The sequence below is a fragment of the Echinops telfairi genome, unplaced genomic scaffold (genome assembly GCF_000313985.2).
Source record: "Echinops telfairi isolate 266 unplaced genomic scaffold, ASM31398v2 ScPeMD7_57;HRSCAF=196, whole genome shotgun sequence".
Lineage (NCBI taxonomy): Eukaryota > Metazoa > Chordata > Mammalia > Afrosoricida > Tenrecidae > Echinops > Echinops telfairi.
In genome coordinates, this window is record NW_022103955.1 from 3,264,432 (window position 1) to 3,282,669 (window position 18,238).

At 41.2% G+C, this 18,238-nt stretch overlaps 1 protein-coding gene across 1 annotated transcript in view; it reads right to left on the minus strand.

Moving 5' to 3' along the window:
- ARHGAP28 (Rho GTPase activating protein 28) overlaps positions 1-18,238 on the minus strand; it is a gene marked incomplete at its 5' end in the record, with an annotated part of 217,089 nt that overhangs the window by 55,378 nt on the left and 143,473 nt on the right. Inside the window, one exon of the mRNA XM_045290822.1 lies at positions 6,207-6,296. Within this exon, the coding sequence (XP_045146757.1) occupies positions 6,207-6,296 (90 nt within the window). The remainder of the gene's footprint in view (positions 1-6,206; positions 6,297-18,238) is intronic.

The window sequence follows — 18,238 nt, forward strand, 5'->3', positions numbered from 1 at the left end:
TCAGCAGTTCAAAACCACCAGCAGCTCTGCAGGAGAAAGACTGGGCTTTCTGCTCCCGGAAAGAGTTAGACTAAGAAACCCACAGGAGGTCACTAGGAGTCAGCGTTGGACTCCATGGTGAGTCTTTTTGGTCCTTTTTTTTTTCTGTATGTGTAAAAAGAGCAGTCTAAAAATGGAGTCTTCAATTTTAAAATCTGGTCATGAATCTAGAATCCATGTAGAATTTTACAAACTGCCTTTTCTAAATGATGTGCTACCTAACCTGGATGTTGACCTAAGCATGTACCCTAAAGGAGTTATTTTTCTCTGAGGTCTGGCAGGTACAACATATCACAATCTATTTCCAGGGGGTCATTCTAGTATCATCCGGCAGATGCAAGATGTGACCATTTATGTCTGAAGGGTCTTCATGCATAGCAAGATCAATAAATCTATACAATGAACCCTGAGAGAGAGACAGGATTGAGAAAGCGTTTTTATAACAGTCACTCAAAACCCTTAGCCTGCCATTGTCCTGTGGCCTTCTGGTAATAAACTGAAGAATCCACACACAATCTATTCCAAACGGGTCTTTCCGGTTTGGTCAAGTAGACACAAGATGTGGCAGTTTATACCCAAATAATCTCAGTGAACAATGGTGTAGGCAGATTTACAATGGACTGCCAAAACGACATAACTGAAAAACCATTTTTATAGCAGATTATCAGAGAAACCTGAATACCGTTGTCCTGTGATCACCCTGTGTAATAAACAAACAAACAAAAAGAACACATACACTGACGATTCCTTGCCCTTAGCCAACAATACAAGCAATTGGTGAGGTAAGCGTTAGATTGTTAACTGCCAAATTCAAAACCACTAGCACTTCTATAAGGCAAAAAGAGCCTGTCTGCACCTGTCCGGTTTACAGCCTCAGGCCCTACGGAGAGTTGCTATGAATCAAGTCGATGACAGTGATTCGGCTTGCTTCTGGCTTAACTAATCATGTAGTCCTAGATACATACTATCCACCTATCCCTGCAAAATCTCCATTTTCTATTTCCAGTCTTTGACAGTTCTGGATGGTCTTTCAAACCAATGACAATTCTGTAATGTTTAGTTCCAGCTCCAACTGTACAACAATGTTTGTTTTCCTCACTGCGTAGTGGAGTGGCCTTTTCCATGCTGTGAATTTGGACATCTTCCTGGTCGTGACAGTATCTGACCCTATAAGCCACTATTGTTTACACTTCCAAGTAGATTGACTCAGCATCTCCATTGACTTGGCCTCTGTGCCTGGCAGAGGATGCAGAAAGCAGCCACCTGCAACCTCATCAGGTTTGTCATTTTCCCAAAGCCTCATCCTCCCCTTTGTCTTTGAACAGCCTAGATTAATGAGCTAATGTTTCTTTGCAAGCCTCAAGAATTGCAAACTGCCTTTTGTGTAATCCTGGCATGACCATGTTGGCTACATGACTTAAAGATTGTGTGTTAGTCTGAGTGGACCAGAGAAACAAATTCATAGAAATTCATAGACATATGTGTATAGGAAAGATGTTTGTATACAAGAGCAATTGAAATTGAGAAAACATCCTAACCCAGTCCAGATAAAGTCTATAAGTCTGATATTAGCCCATAAGGCTGAAACCAATCTATAAATTCCTCTTCAGACTCACGAAACATATGCAGGGAGATCACAGGCCAGTGGGTGGAAAGTCTGGTGGATCCAGTGGTGGTAGAGGCATCTCAGGGCTAGCAGGGGTCTCCACGTGGCTTCTTCAGTTCGAGAGCTCTAGTATAGCTCCATGTGTCTTGTCAGCAAGCATGCCTCGCAGGGAGTGAGCATGTGTCCCTCCTCCAGTGAGCTATTTATCTCCTTAGCACCTCAAAATGAGGTCATCAAGCTGCAACCCGACTGTCAGGCTAAACTCCACCCTTCACTCTTAAGTCTCAAGCTGACAACAGATTAGGTAACTACCACACTCCACCCTTTGTCAATTTCACACATAAATAATTTTCAAACAATAATAAAATCATATCTGTACCTAACAGGATAAAACTCAAATGCATATAATTCAGTATATGCCACCCTTATTTAAACATAACATTCTATGAGTGAACAAAACAAAAATATTCTATGCCTAACAATTATAATTATTTAACACCTACACCATAATCCTATGAACATATCCCCCCATCCATGAAAGTTTGTAAGCCAGCCACTTCATGCCTTTATCTGCCCAATAATGGGTATCCAATTTCTATACTGCCCACTTACATCACCCTAGTGCTCTGAGGAAACAATCATATTCTTTGACGTTAAAAAATCTTCATTCCAGTTGGAATCTTTTGAGTCCACAACCAGAAGCAAGGTGAAATCAGGACAGGCCACCCATAACATCTGCAGCAATATGCAAAATCTCTTCATCTGGTCAAGTTCTGGTCAACTTAATGTGGGCTGCCTCACTTAGCCTCACCAGGGTTCCCATTGGTTGCCTTGCCTCTAGAACATTGCCCCATCACAAATTCTCAACAACCCTAGCCCCCTTGTGCTAGGTTATGAACTTCAGACCAGTCAACCTGCTCTCATCTTCTCCTCTAGTTCCTATAAACCATGTCCACTGGTGTCAGTGGCCAGACTCAACCCATCTCTCTACTGCTGCTTTTCTCTCACTTCCTCTCAACAAGTGGATCCAGATGGTCACCTAGCCCATATGGCTGATACCAATCTATAAATTCCTCTTCAGATTCATGAAACACATGCAATGACTCCAAATGCAGGAAGATCATAGGCCAGTGGGTTGAAAGTCTTGTGGATCCATTGGTGGTTTAAGTGGCAGGGGTCTCCATGTGGCTCCTTCAGCTCCAGGGCATTAGCGTAGCTTCACCTGTCTCATCAGCAGTGATATCTCCCAGGGAGTGAGCTATTTATCTCCATAGCGCCTCCAAAAGAGGTCATAAACTGCAACCTGATTGACAGGCTAACCTCCACCTCTTCACTCTTAAATCTCAAAAATGACAACAGGTTATGTACCTAACACAGACCCTATAAGCCTTCCCCTAATAAAGCTTTGGGCTCTGGAGCATTTATGCTTTACCAGACCCATGCCCTACATTTTGTCTGTCTCTTTTGCATATAAGTTTTCTCACTGCAGATCACACCCCTCTTGAACCCATTGTGATGTAAGATAAGAGCTGGTCTCAATATTATTGTACATGTAAGTTCAGGTTCAAGTTGAAAAATATTAAAACAAGTCCATGAGAACCAAAATATAATCTTGGGTATAGTCCACCTGAATTTTGAGGCAATCTCAGGAACAAATTTGACTCATTAAACACTAATGACAAGGAGACCTCATGAACTGTGAGATGACATCAAAAACATCATAAATGAAGAAGTCAAAAGACCATAGAAGGACAGGAAAGAAGGACACGATCAAAGTGAAGGCCAGAAGAGACTCTGAACTTGCTCTTAATCATAGATTAGCTACGGCGAATGGAAGAAATGACGAAGTCAAGAAACGGAATAGAAAATTTGAAAAGGCAGCCCCAGAAGATAAAGTAAATTATGAAAAGACAATGTGCAAAAACCTAGAATTAGAAAATCCAAAAGGAAGAAAACACTCAGAATATCTTAAACTGAAAGAACTCAAGAAACAATTCAAGCTTTGAAATACAATACTGAAAGATCCTATGGGCAATATACAGAACCATGCAGGAAGTACATCAAAAGAAGATGGAAGGAATACATAATCATCATACCAAAAAGACCTAGTTGACATTCAATTATTTTAGGATATATCTTGATATCCTGTGATCAAAAACCAATGGTAATGAGAGAAGACGTCGACGGTATACTGAAGGCATTAAAGCAAAGCAACCCCAAACGTACTGCCAGAGTCAATACTGACGCATAGTGACCAAGGGATGTTCGAGGCTGCAACTGTTTACAGGAGTAGAAAGCCCAGTCTTTCTTCCGCGGAACTCCAGGTGGTTTTCAACTGCTGACCATGCAGATCACAGCCCAACAGGTAACCACAACACAACCAGGGCTTGAAAACTGTCAACAAGCTGACGAAGCACCGAAGCGCTTACTGGCTTATGCCAAGAAGTTTTGAAGACAGCTTCTTGGCCAACTGACTGGTAGATAGGGTATTCGTATCCATTCCACAGAAAGGTGACCCAACAGAATGTTCAGTGTAGAGAACAATACATTGATGTCACGTGCAAGTACATTTTGCTGAAGATCATCCAACAACGTTTGCAGCAATACATAGACAGAGAGCTACCAGAGGTTCAGACCAGATTCAAAAGAGGACATGGAACCAAGGACTGCTTTGTTCCATCTGACAAATGTCAGATGGATCTTGGCTGAAAGTAAGGAATATTAGAAATATGTTTACTTGTGTTTCATTGAGTATGCAAAGGCATGTAACCGTGTAGATTATAACAAATTATGGATAGCTTTGAGAAAAATGGAAATTCCAGAAAATTTCATTGTGATCATGTGGACATGGACCACTATGTGGTATTTTATAGGAAACTCACAAATTCATGATTGGTGACTGATCAGTTACAGGTGGGCCTTCAGAAGTGGGAATGGAAAAATGATTGGGACATGTATACTGTGTTAGACCGAAGAGCTTACAAAATTGGTTCAGGGCCTTTTGACCAAGGCAGTATACCAAGGCAAGGCATTACAGGCACACATGACTATGCTACCCCGGTACGGCAGTCTCCACTGAGGACACATCAAGGCAAGCCCCTAAAGGAGACTGCCTCTCTCAGGACTGGTCAGGGAGGCGGAAGTAATCCGCTTTTCAATCCGGTGTGCCTGAGGGCAACACTGTTCCCATCCTGATTAATGGTCAGAAGGAATTCAATGGAGACTTAATCCAAGTGGGTACCCTGCACATGGATTTGGGGTTACACTATTATTTGTATAGCTTTCTGAAAATTAGAATTTAAGTTCTGATACAGCAAGAACTTTTTCAGTTGCTTGTAGTTGTTAATTGACTTGTACAAGATGACTTAGATAGGCATACAAAAAAGGTCGGTGAGCCAAGTTAGGAGCCGTCCTACTGACCACTGCAGGCTTCGTGCAGCACTGCCTTTCAGATGGAGGCCATCCGCAGCTGAAGGGAGTGTCCACAGCTAAAGTCAGAAATATAGACCTAAGAAGAGGCGTTTCTCTTTTAAATTAATGTTTGTAATAAAAATAAAAATAAAATGTTAAAATAAGCACTAGCATGATAGTCTTTAAGCTTGAGTAGTAGGGCATGAATGAGGGAGAGGGTAGGCAGCACTGATGCTGAACTCAAGGCATGTGGCTGCCACCAGCTGAGATAAGAAAGTAAAGGGTGTAAGTGTGAGGACCTTACAACACAGCAGTGTCAGATCTGTGGCACATTTGTGTCTTATTTCAGGGTGTTACCAGGGTTTATGAGTGATGTGCTTCGTGTTTGTTAACAGTGTGGTGGTTCTGAGATAATCTTTAAACTTGAGATAGTCTCATTCATTTGTATCCCAGGGCACTGCTTTCAACGGGCAAATAAAAGCTGGCTTTATAGCCAGCAGGACAGAAATTGAGCACAATCTTCAGCCTATTTGTACCATCAACCGAAGCACTATTCATAAAAGTGGCAGTTGCTCAAATATGATTTCTGTTTCTTGCATGCTCACTATGCAATCAAACTAAACAACCTCATTACCCAAAGACTGAAAACCTAACAGTAAAGGCAACCTCACTGACCAATGATACCCTGAGAGTGTGCTATGCACAGCTCCCTGTTTCTCAGACGGGACTGAGGTTGAAAAACAACTGCCACCACGGAGCACGAGTGTGTTCTACCTCCTTCAGTGTCTGAGGTGCTGTCTGCTGCCTTCCATTCGCCGGAAGTCAGGAAAATACCACCTCCTGTTACGTGTCTGAGCTCCATCGTACCACCTACGGAGAGAGGACTTGAATGGCGGGGTTTAATAGGTGGAGACACCAAGTGGGGATTTCCAGTGAGGGGGGGCGGGGAGAGACAAGTTGTGCATAAAGTAAAAGTCCTGCTAATCGAGGTTAAGTCTTCTTCCTACTTGTGGCAAAAGTGTAGGATCTATTGGCAACAACAGTTTCCCTTCAATTGTAGTTATGACACTATTTTCAAGTTATTCTTGTCCATCTCAGAAACAGTTTCTTCCTCCCTCCTTCCACTTTCAGTTGCCCCGTGACAACTTACCATGGAGCCACCCTGGGGTTCTGCCAAGCTCCCCTCTTCATCCTGGGACCCGTCGGACAGGGCAATGCCGTTGACAGATGTATCATCTGGCTAAATGGAGAAATAGAAGCACCATTCTTATCCAGGAACATACTTTGTAACATTTGTGTCTTCTCATATACACACATCTTTAATATGGTTCTACTAAAATCAAGATTATTATTTCTTTACTGAAGGGTCCTTAATGTAAAATTGAATGTATGATACTTTACAAACCACACAGTGTTTCATCTTTAAAAAAGTATTCTACATTCTGCTAAACTCCTTTTTAGAAATGTTCTGTAGACAGAATTCTTTCCTTTATAATATGAATGAGCAATACTAATTTGAGGGGAAAATGAATGGAAAGGAACTAATACAAGATATTTAGGTCAAGAGGAATGGCAATCATTTACTGGTCTTCTTGTTCGAAAGGACTAAAATAAGAGAAAATACATAGTTGAAGGAACAGATTTTTAAAAAGCATTGCAAATTAGCAAATAATTTCATCGCACATCAACTGATGGAAACTTCTAAATGAAAGATGAGAAATCATTTTAATAAAGATTTTGGGGGTCATAAAGTTGAGGTAACTTACCCAGGCCGTTTATCCTTAGGAGTCCTTTTGAACTTTGAACTCTTAAGGAATTATTTTCCTAAAGACCCCTTCATGTCAAACAATCGTCTAGTAAGCGTTGGGCTCTTGGGGAGAGTGACAGTATCCTTGAGAATCCGTCCTCCCCAAATCCCACGCATTTAACCTGCTTTCATTGTTCCCTCTTCAGTGCTCCCTGTGCACACTTTCAGGCTGAGTCAAACCCTGTCGATTAATAATAATCGTATTTGATCACACTAATTTCTGGTGTTTCTCTGTGCCTTGAGGTTTTTGACCAAAGCAAATGGGATTGAGGTGGTTTCTCCTGTAAACATAGGCGATGAAGAGAGGGCGAGTACGAGGTCTCAAAAGACACCATAAGCCAGCTTTGTCTGGAAGCAAACAAGGCAGATTTCTTCATCTCGCTATTTGACTAGCGTTTGGGGAGTCCGTGTGCTAAGCTATCTATACCTTCTAAGCACTTCAAGCTCACACATAATCCACTCACTTTTGAGGACACAAGATCAGAGTGGCCTTTATGGAATTAGACCTACTCAACGGAAAAGGCACAAACACAGCAATAGAAGCAAAATGCAAACTCACTGCCATCGAATTTCATTTATCACGGTAGGGTCTAGAACCGATTAACCGCGATAAACGAGAGTTCACTGTATAAGGTAAATTTTTAGCTGGCTTTGGAACTTAGCAATTTTTAGAAAGAAATCAGAGAAGTGTAATTGGACCATCGCTCAAGTTTCAAACCTGACTATTAAAAAATTGGGCAGGGGGGGTGGGTAGTATTTGAAGTGTTGTCTACATCTCAAATGTTTAAAGGAGAAGCATTTTTCTTGGTTTGGTTAACTACAAGCACACTAAATCTGACTAAAAGCTCGCATATCATGTGGGCATTGGAAGGTCACATTTGAGAGTCATTGAAGTAGTTTCTATGTTACAGCTGTTACATGAGTGGTATTTGAGAAACCACCTAACATAAATGAGGACCGCCATCATAAATCCCTACTCAACTAGAGAGTTTAATGCAGACACTGTTACAGTGTCATACCGGGGGAAACAAGTTAACGAATTAGAAAAGTGATGGGAAGCCTTTATTCTGTGAAGGGCCATTTGCATATTGATAACATCATTCATGGGCATACAAAATTGTCAGCTTAAAAATTAAGCTGCTGTATTTGGGCAAATCATTTAACGCATCCCTCGTGTGATGGCTAGGACTGCTTCTCCTCGGTGAGGCATGTGAGGGTAGCTGGTATTGATGATTTCACAAGCTGGGTGTTCCTTATCCCTAAACTAGAAGATACTTGAATCTAAATCATAGCGAAAACTTTCCATAGTAATTGCTTTTAGGTTGAGATGGCCAGCCAGTATCAGAATCTTAAGAATCTAGACCCCAAATAATACAAAATCAGAGCATTTAAAAGTTTCTACATTTGGGAAGGAAGTTATTAGGGCAAATCCTCTTAATAGTCCAATCCTGTTATGAAAAACAGTGTGTGATTGAAACTTTTTTGGTTCTTATTCAAACAGTTAATTAACGATGTGTGAATTCACAGGCAGTAAATGAAGGAAGCATAAGAAAAGGAAGAAAAACTGTTTCCACTCCAAAATCAAATCTTATTACCAACCTAACTTTCATAAACATTTAGGATCAAGAAGCAGTTAATTTTCTATCAGGGTTTATACTGAGAGGTGATTCTTCAGTTCCCAACAATGGCTTTTGTTGGGGCTAGTAATGTTGTAGAACAAACACCTAGAAATGAATAGTTGATTGTGAAGCATGATGCCAAGTGCTGTGACCACTCAGGGGCCAACCAGTGTTTATTGAAACCTGTCATGTAAAGACTTAGAAACTTCAGCAACTCAACGTGAGCCCCTGTTCCAGAACACATTGTGACTGCGCCCACCGTGCCTTCTGTGGGGAGAGACATCGAGTCGCACTGCTACAGAAAGTTCAGAGCTATGCTTTTCTACTCCCTACGCTGCTATCGGTTTCGTCTTCAGTGTACCCTTAACTTGTGAACGTTCAGACAGTGAAGGCTGAAACGTGCGTGTGGGATTGAAGAGTGCCTCTGGGATCTCTCAGACACGTAGCTCAGCAGTGTCAGCACGGAGAATGTGGGCATCTTGATAGGGTCTCCGCACAGACTGTGTTTCCCTGTGTCCTTCGCCTTACTAGCTAGCATCCTCCTGCTTGCAGAACAAGCAGTAGCCGCGGCTCTTCCAAGATTAAATACAAACATACATACATACATTAAAAACGGAATTCTCCAGATGATACCATGGCTCATTTTTGAACCTTTAATTATCCAGTTCTAAGAAACTCGCTTTGTTTCTCAAGAACTTGGTGTTTTCGTTTGTTTGGCAAGGGGTCGTTTTTATTTTTGTTTTTTTGAGAACTTGGTTTTAATTTTAAACAGTAGTTCAGGGCCCCTAGAAAAGTGGGCCGTCACTCCCAGTAGCTTCAGAGCTTTTGGCTTAGTTTCGCAGAGGCCAGTGTCTTCCATAAAATGGTTACTCTCAAGCACGTGCCAACCTCATGAGCCCATGGTTTAATTTCAGAAGCACCTGAGGGTGTGAAGCCACTCCTCCTGTTCCATGTTGCCTTACCGATTCAAATCAGTCTGAAGACATATATATATATGTCTTCATATAGATGTTTTATATACCTTCAGACACCCAGGGGAAAGGCAATAGCACATGGGCCCTGGCAGCCACAAGAGTTTTTACCTGAAGACAAGTCCTCTGGCTTTGTCCAGCAATGAGGCTTTGTCACATGCCTTTATTTAGGCTTTGGAGTTTTATAGACTTTCTGACTAATCTAATCATTGAACTAGACTGTATATGAACACTCGGAAATCATGGTTATTCTAAAATGTCAAACAATTACACGTGGTGTGCTGTCTTTCCCACTGTGTTTACTTGCTGCTTTCTGCCTGTTTCTTTTCATGTGTGGTATGTGTACATGTAAAGATGATACTTTATATGCTACTCACTTCACTGGCGGGGTCTGGCACATCTATCTGTTGTAAACTGAAAGTGTGGACTCTCCCAGGAGTGAGTGGTTTTCCAATGAAAGCCCTAAGATTGGCATAGACAGGCAACCATTTTATGTAGGTCTGTAGTCATTTTATAGTCAGAAATGGTACGTTAGAATGCTGGTGTGACATTAGCTTGCAAACTATACAAGGACCAAGACCTAAAACTAACCGTTAGCCAACAATTGGGGACTGTGTCCCAGCAAACCCAGAATTTTCTGAAGGAGCTGTGGATGGCTGAGGTTTTCCACCAAGGTCAAGAATCTTGCCATGTGGTGGCGGACACTGAGCTGTTAGTGGAATCTATCCGTGCTCTGCAGTGTTTACTTGTTGCAAGTTGAATAATGAGCTAACTAGCTAACTTATAAATGAAGGGGCTCTGATTTGTATTCAGAGGTATCTAGTTTACTATTTTAACTATCCTTATTTAAACAAAATTCAATGATACAGCTTCAGTATCATGTGATATCAACTGCTCATTTTCCTGTGTGTCTCAAAGGGCTCTATCTGGGCTGGTCCCAGTTCACACATACAGAACGCACTGCTGAAAACAGGTAGATCGTAAAGCTATGCTTTTTTTTCTGTATTTGATGAGAAAGGTATGTTCTCAACGATGCCCAATTGTATCTATTACTTTTGGTTTAATGCCCACTGATTCATACTAATAAATATTTTTAAAGTTTAAAAAAAAAAAAAAAAGATATGCCTTCAAAGAAGGCTCTGAAAGATAAGCCCCACCCAGTGCTTTGGAGTACTTAATACATTTGCATCTCAAGAGACATGCCTAGGGGCCTGTTCCCAGACTGAAGGTAAAAAAGGAACTCTTTGGATTTTTAAAATTTTGAACTAGTGGTTTTTGTCAGAAGCTGAAAAAAAATCTGGAACCATAAAGAAAACTCCTTTCTAGGACTGAAAGTTAAAGGGAACCTGTGGGCAGGCTGGTGACCACCTGGATCCACTTGTTGAGTGGAAGTGGGAGAAAAACAGCAATAGCTAGATGGGTTAAGTCTGGCCACTGACACTAGTGGACCTAGTTTAAAATTTACAGGACTAGAGGAGAAGATGAGAGCAGGTTGACTGGTCTGAAGTTCATGACCTAGCACAAGGGGGCTAGGATTGTTTAGAATTTGTGAGAGTGCCCATGGTCTAAAGGTGAGGTGACCAATGGGCACCCTAGTGAGGCTAAGTGAGGCAGCCCACATTGAGTTGAACAGGACCCGACCAGATGAAGAGGAGATTTTTGAGCCTGTGAACTGGTGTATATTGTTGCTGACTTTATGGATGCCTGTCCTGATTTGCCTTTGTTTATGGATGTGGACTCACAAGGTTCCAACTGGGATAAAGATTCTTCACATCAAAGAACATGATCGTCTCCTCAGAGCACTTCATGTAAGTGGGCAGTATAGAAATTGGATGCCCAACATGGGGCCGCTAGGTGGGGGAAAATATTCATAGGATTATAGGCTTAAGGTATAGGTGTTCACAGAGGTATAGAATATTTTTTTTCACTTATATAATGATATATTTAAATGAGTGTCTATGAATATGTTTCTCTAGTCAACCCTGACTGACACAAATCGTAATATTTATACAATGGACTATTATTTAGTAATAAAATAGAATTCTGATACATGCAACAAATTGGTGAACTTCAAATTTTCTATTTTGGGCAGAAGAAGCGAGATACAAAAGAAAACACTACATTTAATTATTTCATATAAAAATGAAACTAACCCAAGCTCCTGGGAATGATACCAGGAGTTATCTTGGCAGGTCACCTGGAACCAGTTGGGAAGGGTATCAGAGAAATTCCTGGGGTGCGAAAATGTCTCTACTCTGAATGATTAGGCTTTCATGAGTGAGAACATTTGTCAAAACTAACTGAAATATAATTTACATGTATGTAGTTATTATTTGTAAGTTACACCTCTATAAAAAATCTTAAAATGTTTTTATACTTAAAAATACTTTAATTCAGATCTTTGGAGAGATGTAAGGGCAATTGCTACTATGAATCAAGCATAGAATAAATGATCAAGAAAAATTACTACTTGGAGGGGCCTGAGGGCTCCGCCCCCATACCAGCACTGTGGGCAACTGCCCCTCCCCCCAGAAGAATTTATTTGAGAAGATGGCACTGAAGCTGCAGCTCAGGGAGAGGGGCATGTCTGATCAGAGCAAATGGGAGCACTTAGGGGGAGGCAGAGAGAGTGGAGCACATCCTGACTCACCAGGCCTAGACCATGACATCCCCACTCTGAACAGCCAGTGGACAGAGTGGACAATATGGCTGACCCCACCACGAGACACGCCATCCCTTGCGAGCATGGGAGCAGAGCAGGGAGCCCCCGAGGGAGTACAAAGGACAGACTCTGGGGCCAGAGCATGGTACCCCATCAGACCTGACTGAAGGACATGCCTAGAGATTAAAAAAATCAGACCTTGATCTATTTACAGGTTTTTCTTTCTGTTTAAAAATTTTTTCTTTTAATTAATTTATTCCTCTATGGGTAATTTGGTTTCCTTTTTTGTTGCCATCGCTGTGTTCTCACTGATCGCCTATCTTGTGATGGCTTGGTTTTTGATGCATATTGTTATCTCTATCTAGATAAGATCGACTGGATGAACAGTCTGGAGGAGAAAACAATGGGACCAACAGTTCCAGGGGGACACGGGACAGGGGGAGGTCGGGGTAAGGAGGTGGTGCTGACCAACCCAGGGACAGAGGAGCAACAAGTGATCCAAATTTAGTGGCAAGGAGGGTGTGAGAGGCCTGGTACGGATTCAGCAAGGGCAATGTAACCAAGAGAAATCACTGCAACCCAAAGGAAGGTTGAGCATGATAGTGGGACAAGAGGAAAGTAAAGGGAAATAGAGGAAAGAACTAGGTGAAAAAGGGTATTTATAGAGGTTTTAAGACTAGAATGTACATATGTAAATATATTTATATAAGAGTGTGAGGAAACAGATCTACATGCATATATTTATAGGTTTAGTATTAAGACAGCAGATGGACAGTGGGCCTCCACTCAAGCACTTACTCAATACAAGAACACGTTGTTCTATTAAATTGGCATTCCAAGATGCACACTTATCCTATACGATTGCTGAAGAAAAAGGTGAACATAAGCAACTGTGGCGAAGAAAGCTGATGGTTCCTGGCTACCAAAAGATATAGCGTCTGGGGCCTTAAAGGCTTGAAGACAAACAAGCGGCCATCTAGTTGAGAAGCATCAAAGCCCACATGGAAGAAGTACACTAGTCTGTCTGACCACGAGGTACAGAAGGGACCAGTTATCAGGCATCAAAGAACTAAAAATCATATCAGGGAGTGCCCACTTTACTGACACAATCACTGAAGACAAACGTGTGCATAGCAAGTGTGATGAAGAGAGCTAATGGTGCCCGGCTATCAAAAGATATAGGTCTGGGTTTTTAAAGGCTTGAAGATAAACAAGCGGCCATCTAGCTGAGAAGCATCAAACCCCACAAGGAAGAAGCACACCAGCCTATCTGACCACGAGGTGAAAAAGGGACCAGTTATCAGACATCAAAGAACTAAAAATCATATCAGTGGGTGCCCACCTTCCTAATATGATCACTGAAGACAAATGTGTGCATAAGCAAATATGGTGAAGAAAGCTGATGGTGGCCGGTTATCAAAGATGTAGCATCTGGGGACTTAAAGGCTTGAAGATAAACAAGCAGCCAACTAGTTCAGAAGCAACAAAGCCCACATTGGAAGAAGCACACCAGCCTGTGTGACCACGAGCTGTCAAAGGGATCGAGTATGAAGCATCAAAGAACAAAAAATCATATCATTGTAAAGGTGGGTGAATGCAGAGTGGAGACTCAAAGCCCATCGGTAGGCAACTGGACACCCCCTTACTGAAGCGTTGTAGGGGGGAGATGAGCCAATCAGAGTGCAGGGTAGCACAATGAAACATATAACTTTCCTCTAGTTCTTAAATGCTTCCTTCCCCCCACTACCATGATCCCAATTCTACCCTACAAATCTGGCTAGACCAGAGGATGTACAGTGGTACAGATAGCAACTGGAAACACAGGGAATCCAGGACAAATGAGTCCTGCAGGACCAGTGGTGATAATGGCGATGCCTGGAGGGTGGAGGGAGTGTGGGATGGAGGGGCGGAACTGACTGTAAAAGTCTACATATGGCTTCCTCCCTGGGGGATGGACAGCAAAGACGGGGTGGGGGGAGACGTCGGACAGTGTAACTTATGACAAAACAATAATGGTTTATGAATTATGGGGGGTTCATGGGGGAGGGGGGAGAAGGGTGGGAGGGGGAGAATGAGCAGCTGATGTTAGGGGCTGAAGTGGAGGGCAAATGTTTTGGGAATGATGAGGGCAACAGATGTACATATGTGCTTGACACAATGGATGTGTGTATGGATTGTGATAAGAGTTGTACAAGCCCCCAATAAAATAATTTTAAAAAGAAAAAAGAAAAATTACAACTCTGGAAAGTCAAGTTGAAAAAGTTTAGATACACAGCAAACATACTAAGATTAAAAGAAAGTTTAGGAGATATGGCAACCTAAAAAAGTAGCAACCATTTAGAAGGGAAGGTTATACAAGTGGAGAGAAAAAAAATAATAAAATATCTGGAACTGGAGAAAGATGTTGCTTTTGTTAGGTGTCTTTAGTCAACTACTACTCATAATGACACTGTGCACAGCAGAAAGAAAAGCTGCCCCATCCTCACAATTGCTATGTTTGAGCCCGTTACTGCAGCCACGGTGTCCATCCATCTCATTGAGGATCTTCCTCTTTTTCACTGTCCTTCCATTTTGCTAAACATAATGTTTTTCTCCAGGGTCTGGTCTCTCAAGACAAACGCCAAACATACTTGAGATGAAGCCCCATCTTTACTTCCAAAGAGTAATATAGGTGGACTTCTTCAAAGACAGACCTGTTTGTTTTACTGGAAGTCCATGGTACTTTCAAGGTGCTACACCCGCACTATAATTCAAATGCCTAGATTCTTCTTCAGTCTTCCCAACGCAATATCCAACTTTCATATGCATATGAGACAATGGACAATACCATGGCTTGGGCTAGGCGAACCTTGATCCTCAGAACACCCTGGCTCCTCAACACTTTCAGGAGGAGGTCGTTTGCATCAGGTTTGTCCTGTGCAATATGGTGTCTGATCTCTTGACTGCTGCTTGCATGAGCCCAGGTGGTGGATCCATGCATATGGAATCCTCGACATCACCAATCTTTTGTTTGTTTATCATGATGGTTCCTATAAACAATTGTGAGGATTTTGGTTTTCTTTACATTGAATTGCAATTGGTGCTGAAAACTGTAGTCCTTGATCTTCATCAGCAAGTGCTTCAAGTCTTGCTTTCTCTCAGCAAGCAAGGTGGGGTCATTCGACATAGTGCAACCTCCTTCCAGTCCCAAACACATCTTCATTAAGTCCAGATGCTCTTATGATTTTCTCAGCACAGTGAATGAATAAGTATGAGGAGAGAATAAAACCCTTATGGACACATTTCCAGATTTCAAACCATACAGTATTTCCTTGTTCTGTTCAATCGACTGTTTCTTGAAGTGTCCTGGAATCCCTACTCTTCTCTCCCATGAGCCAAATCTATTCTTGAGCTATTTTCAAAATTCAGTTGGGATATATTCTAGGTCATGTTTTGCTCTTGTGGATTTATTTCAAGTTTCTTTACTTTCAATCTGAACTTATATATAAGCAGTTGATGGTCTGCTAAACAGTTGGTCCCGGTCTGGTGTTAGCTGCTGATATGAGTGTCTTGATTGTCTCTTCCCACAGATGTAGTGTATTTTACTTTTGTACATTATATCTGGAGAAGTACACATGGATAGTCACCTTTTGTATTACTAAAATGAAGAAGTCAATGGTCTTGCAAAATTCTATTATGTGATTCCCAAGCTTCGTTTCTACCACTAAGGTCACGTTTTCCAACTATTGTTCCTTCCTATTTGTTTCCAAGGTTTTGCATTTCAATTGACAATAATAAGGGCATTCTAATTGCCTGTTTTATCAATTTCAGAATGAAATTGGTAGAATTCTTCAATTTCTGTATCACTAGGGTTAGTGGTTGCTGCATACATTTGAATACCACTCCTCTTACATTTTTCATTTCTGGAGGAGTAAACCACGATTACAGATTGAAGTGGCCAAAGCAGTCCGTTTCAGTTTACGAGGATATTGATCTTTTCGTGTTATATTTCATTTTTTACTTCTAATCTTCCTACATTCCATGCTCAGATTAATGTTTGTGGATGCTTCCTCTCATTTTTAGTTGTACCCCATCAAGAAATGATATAAATATAAGTATAGCCTCCTCCCTGGGAGAGGGACAGCAGAGAAGAGGGTGGGGGGAGACGACGGACAGGGTAACTTATGACAAAACGATCGCAAGTTATGAACTATGAAGGGTTCATGAGGGAGGGGGAGGAGGGAAGGGAGGGGGAATATAAGCAACTGATATTAAGGGCTAAAGTGGAAGGCAAATGCTTTGAGAATGATGAGGGCAACAAATGTACATATGTGCTTAATACAATGGATGGATGGATGGGTTGTGATAAGAATTGTACGAGCCCCCAATAAAACAATTTTTTAAAAAAGAATATATGCCCACCCCACCCCCACCCCCCCAAAAAAAGAAATGAAGGTCTTAAAGGCTTAACTCGAACCACTGCATTAGGGTCAACTCTACTTTGAGAAGGCAGCTCTTCCTCGGGTGCATTTTGAGTTGCCTTCCCACCCTCGGGGCTCATCTTCAGGACTATATCTGAGAACTGTATCATACGGTTTTCAGTATATCCAACAATGTGCCAATCTTTGAGTAGCTAATCACTCAAAATTGCCAGCATATTCCTTCTTCATGGTCTCGTCTTTGTATGTTTTATGAAAGCTCTGCCGAGACCTGTGGATCTTAGGAGAACTTGCTGGTCTGTGCAAATGCTGTTGCTAGATTCCAGCAGCAGAGCAACATGCAAGTCGTACAGTACAGCAGTTGACAGACAAGTGGTGGAAGAAGGATATTCCAAAGTTCACTAAACTCTGACAAGAATGAACAGACAAAAGGTCAGATCTTTAAGGAAAAATTGGAGGAATTCTCCTAAGCATTATTCTAGAACTACAGCTTTATACCAAAAGTAATCAGTGGCTTATGTTCCCAAATGTAAGCCATAATATAATATTTGATACTTCCAAACCAACTATTAACTACAATATAGTAACTATATGGTATTAATTTATAATGTGTAGAAATGATAATATACTAGTTATATCATAACTATAATCATAATACTTTATGCTTTCTCACCAATTAGTAATTCTAAGGATGAGTGTGTGCATTCAGGGTGGATATATGAAAAGAAAAATTTCAAGGTAAGTTCAGGTTGATATAGCTTGATTTGGCAAGTGCATCAGCCTCGTTTTACCATTAGCTCCTTGTTTTGTAATAAAAAGTAATTCCTATTTGTTTAAATCAAGTTTGGGTAGATTCTAATTTATATAGAGCAAGCAAAAATGTAACTGGTATAATGCTTTGTTTACCAGACACTATGATTTTGTACTTTGCAGTAAATTATAAATCAACAGCAAATGTAGATGAACTGCATTTTGAAATAAATTAACACCTCCATTGATTATTTCATTTATGTTCACTGATTATGAGGAAAGCACATTTAAAAAAATCTGTTCAGGAAGTAATTTACAGAGTAGATTTCTGATGACTATAAATTGGAATATTGAATGGACATAGACCTTTTAATTTTACTTATTTATTTAAATCAATTTTATTGGGGGCTCATACAACTCTTATCACAATCCATCCATACATCAATTGTGTAAAGCACATTTGTACATTCGTTGTCCTAATCATTCTCAAACCATTAGCTCTCCACTTAAGCCCTTGGTATCAGCTCCTCTTTTTCCCCTCTCCCTACCCGCTTCCCCCTCCCTCATGGGCCCTTCATAATTTATAAATTATTATTTTGTCATATCTTACACTGTCTGATGTCTCCCTTCACTGACTTTTCTGTTGCCCATCCCCCAGGGAGCAGGTTATATGTAGATCCTTGTAATTGGTCCTCCATTCTATCCCACCTTCCCTCTACCCTGCTGGTATCACCACTATCACCACTGGGCTTGAAAGGATCATCTGTCCTGGATTCCCTATGTTTCCAGTTCTTATCTGTACCAGTGTACATCCTCAGGTCTACCCAGATTTGTGAGGTACAAATGGGATCATGATAGTGCGTGCGTGCGTGTGTGTGTATGAAGCAGTTAGGAACTAGAGGAAAGTTGTATGTTTCATCCTTGCTACACTGCACCCTGACTGGCTCGTCTCCTC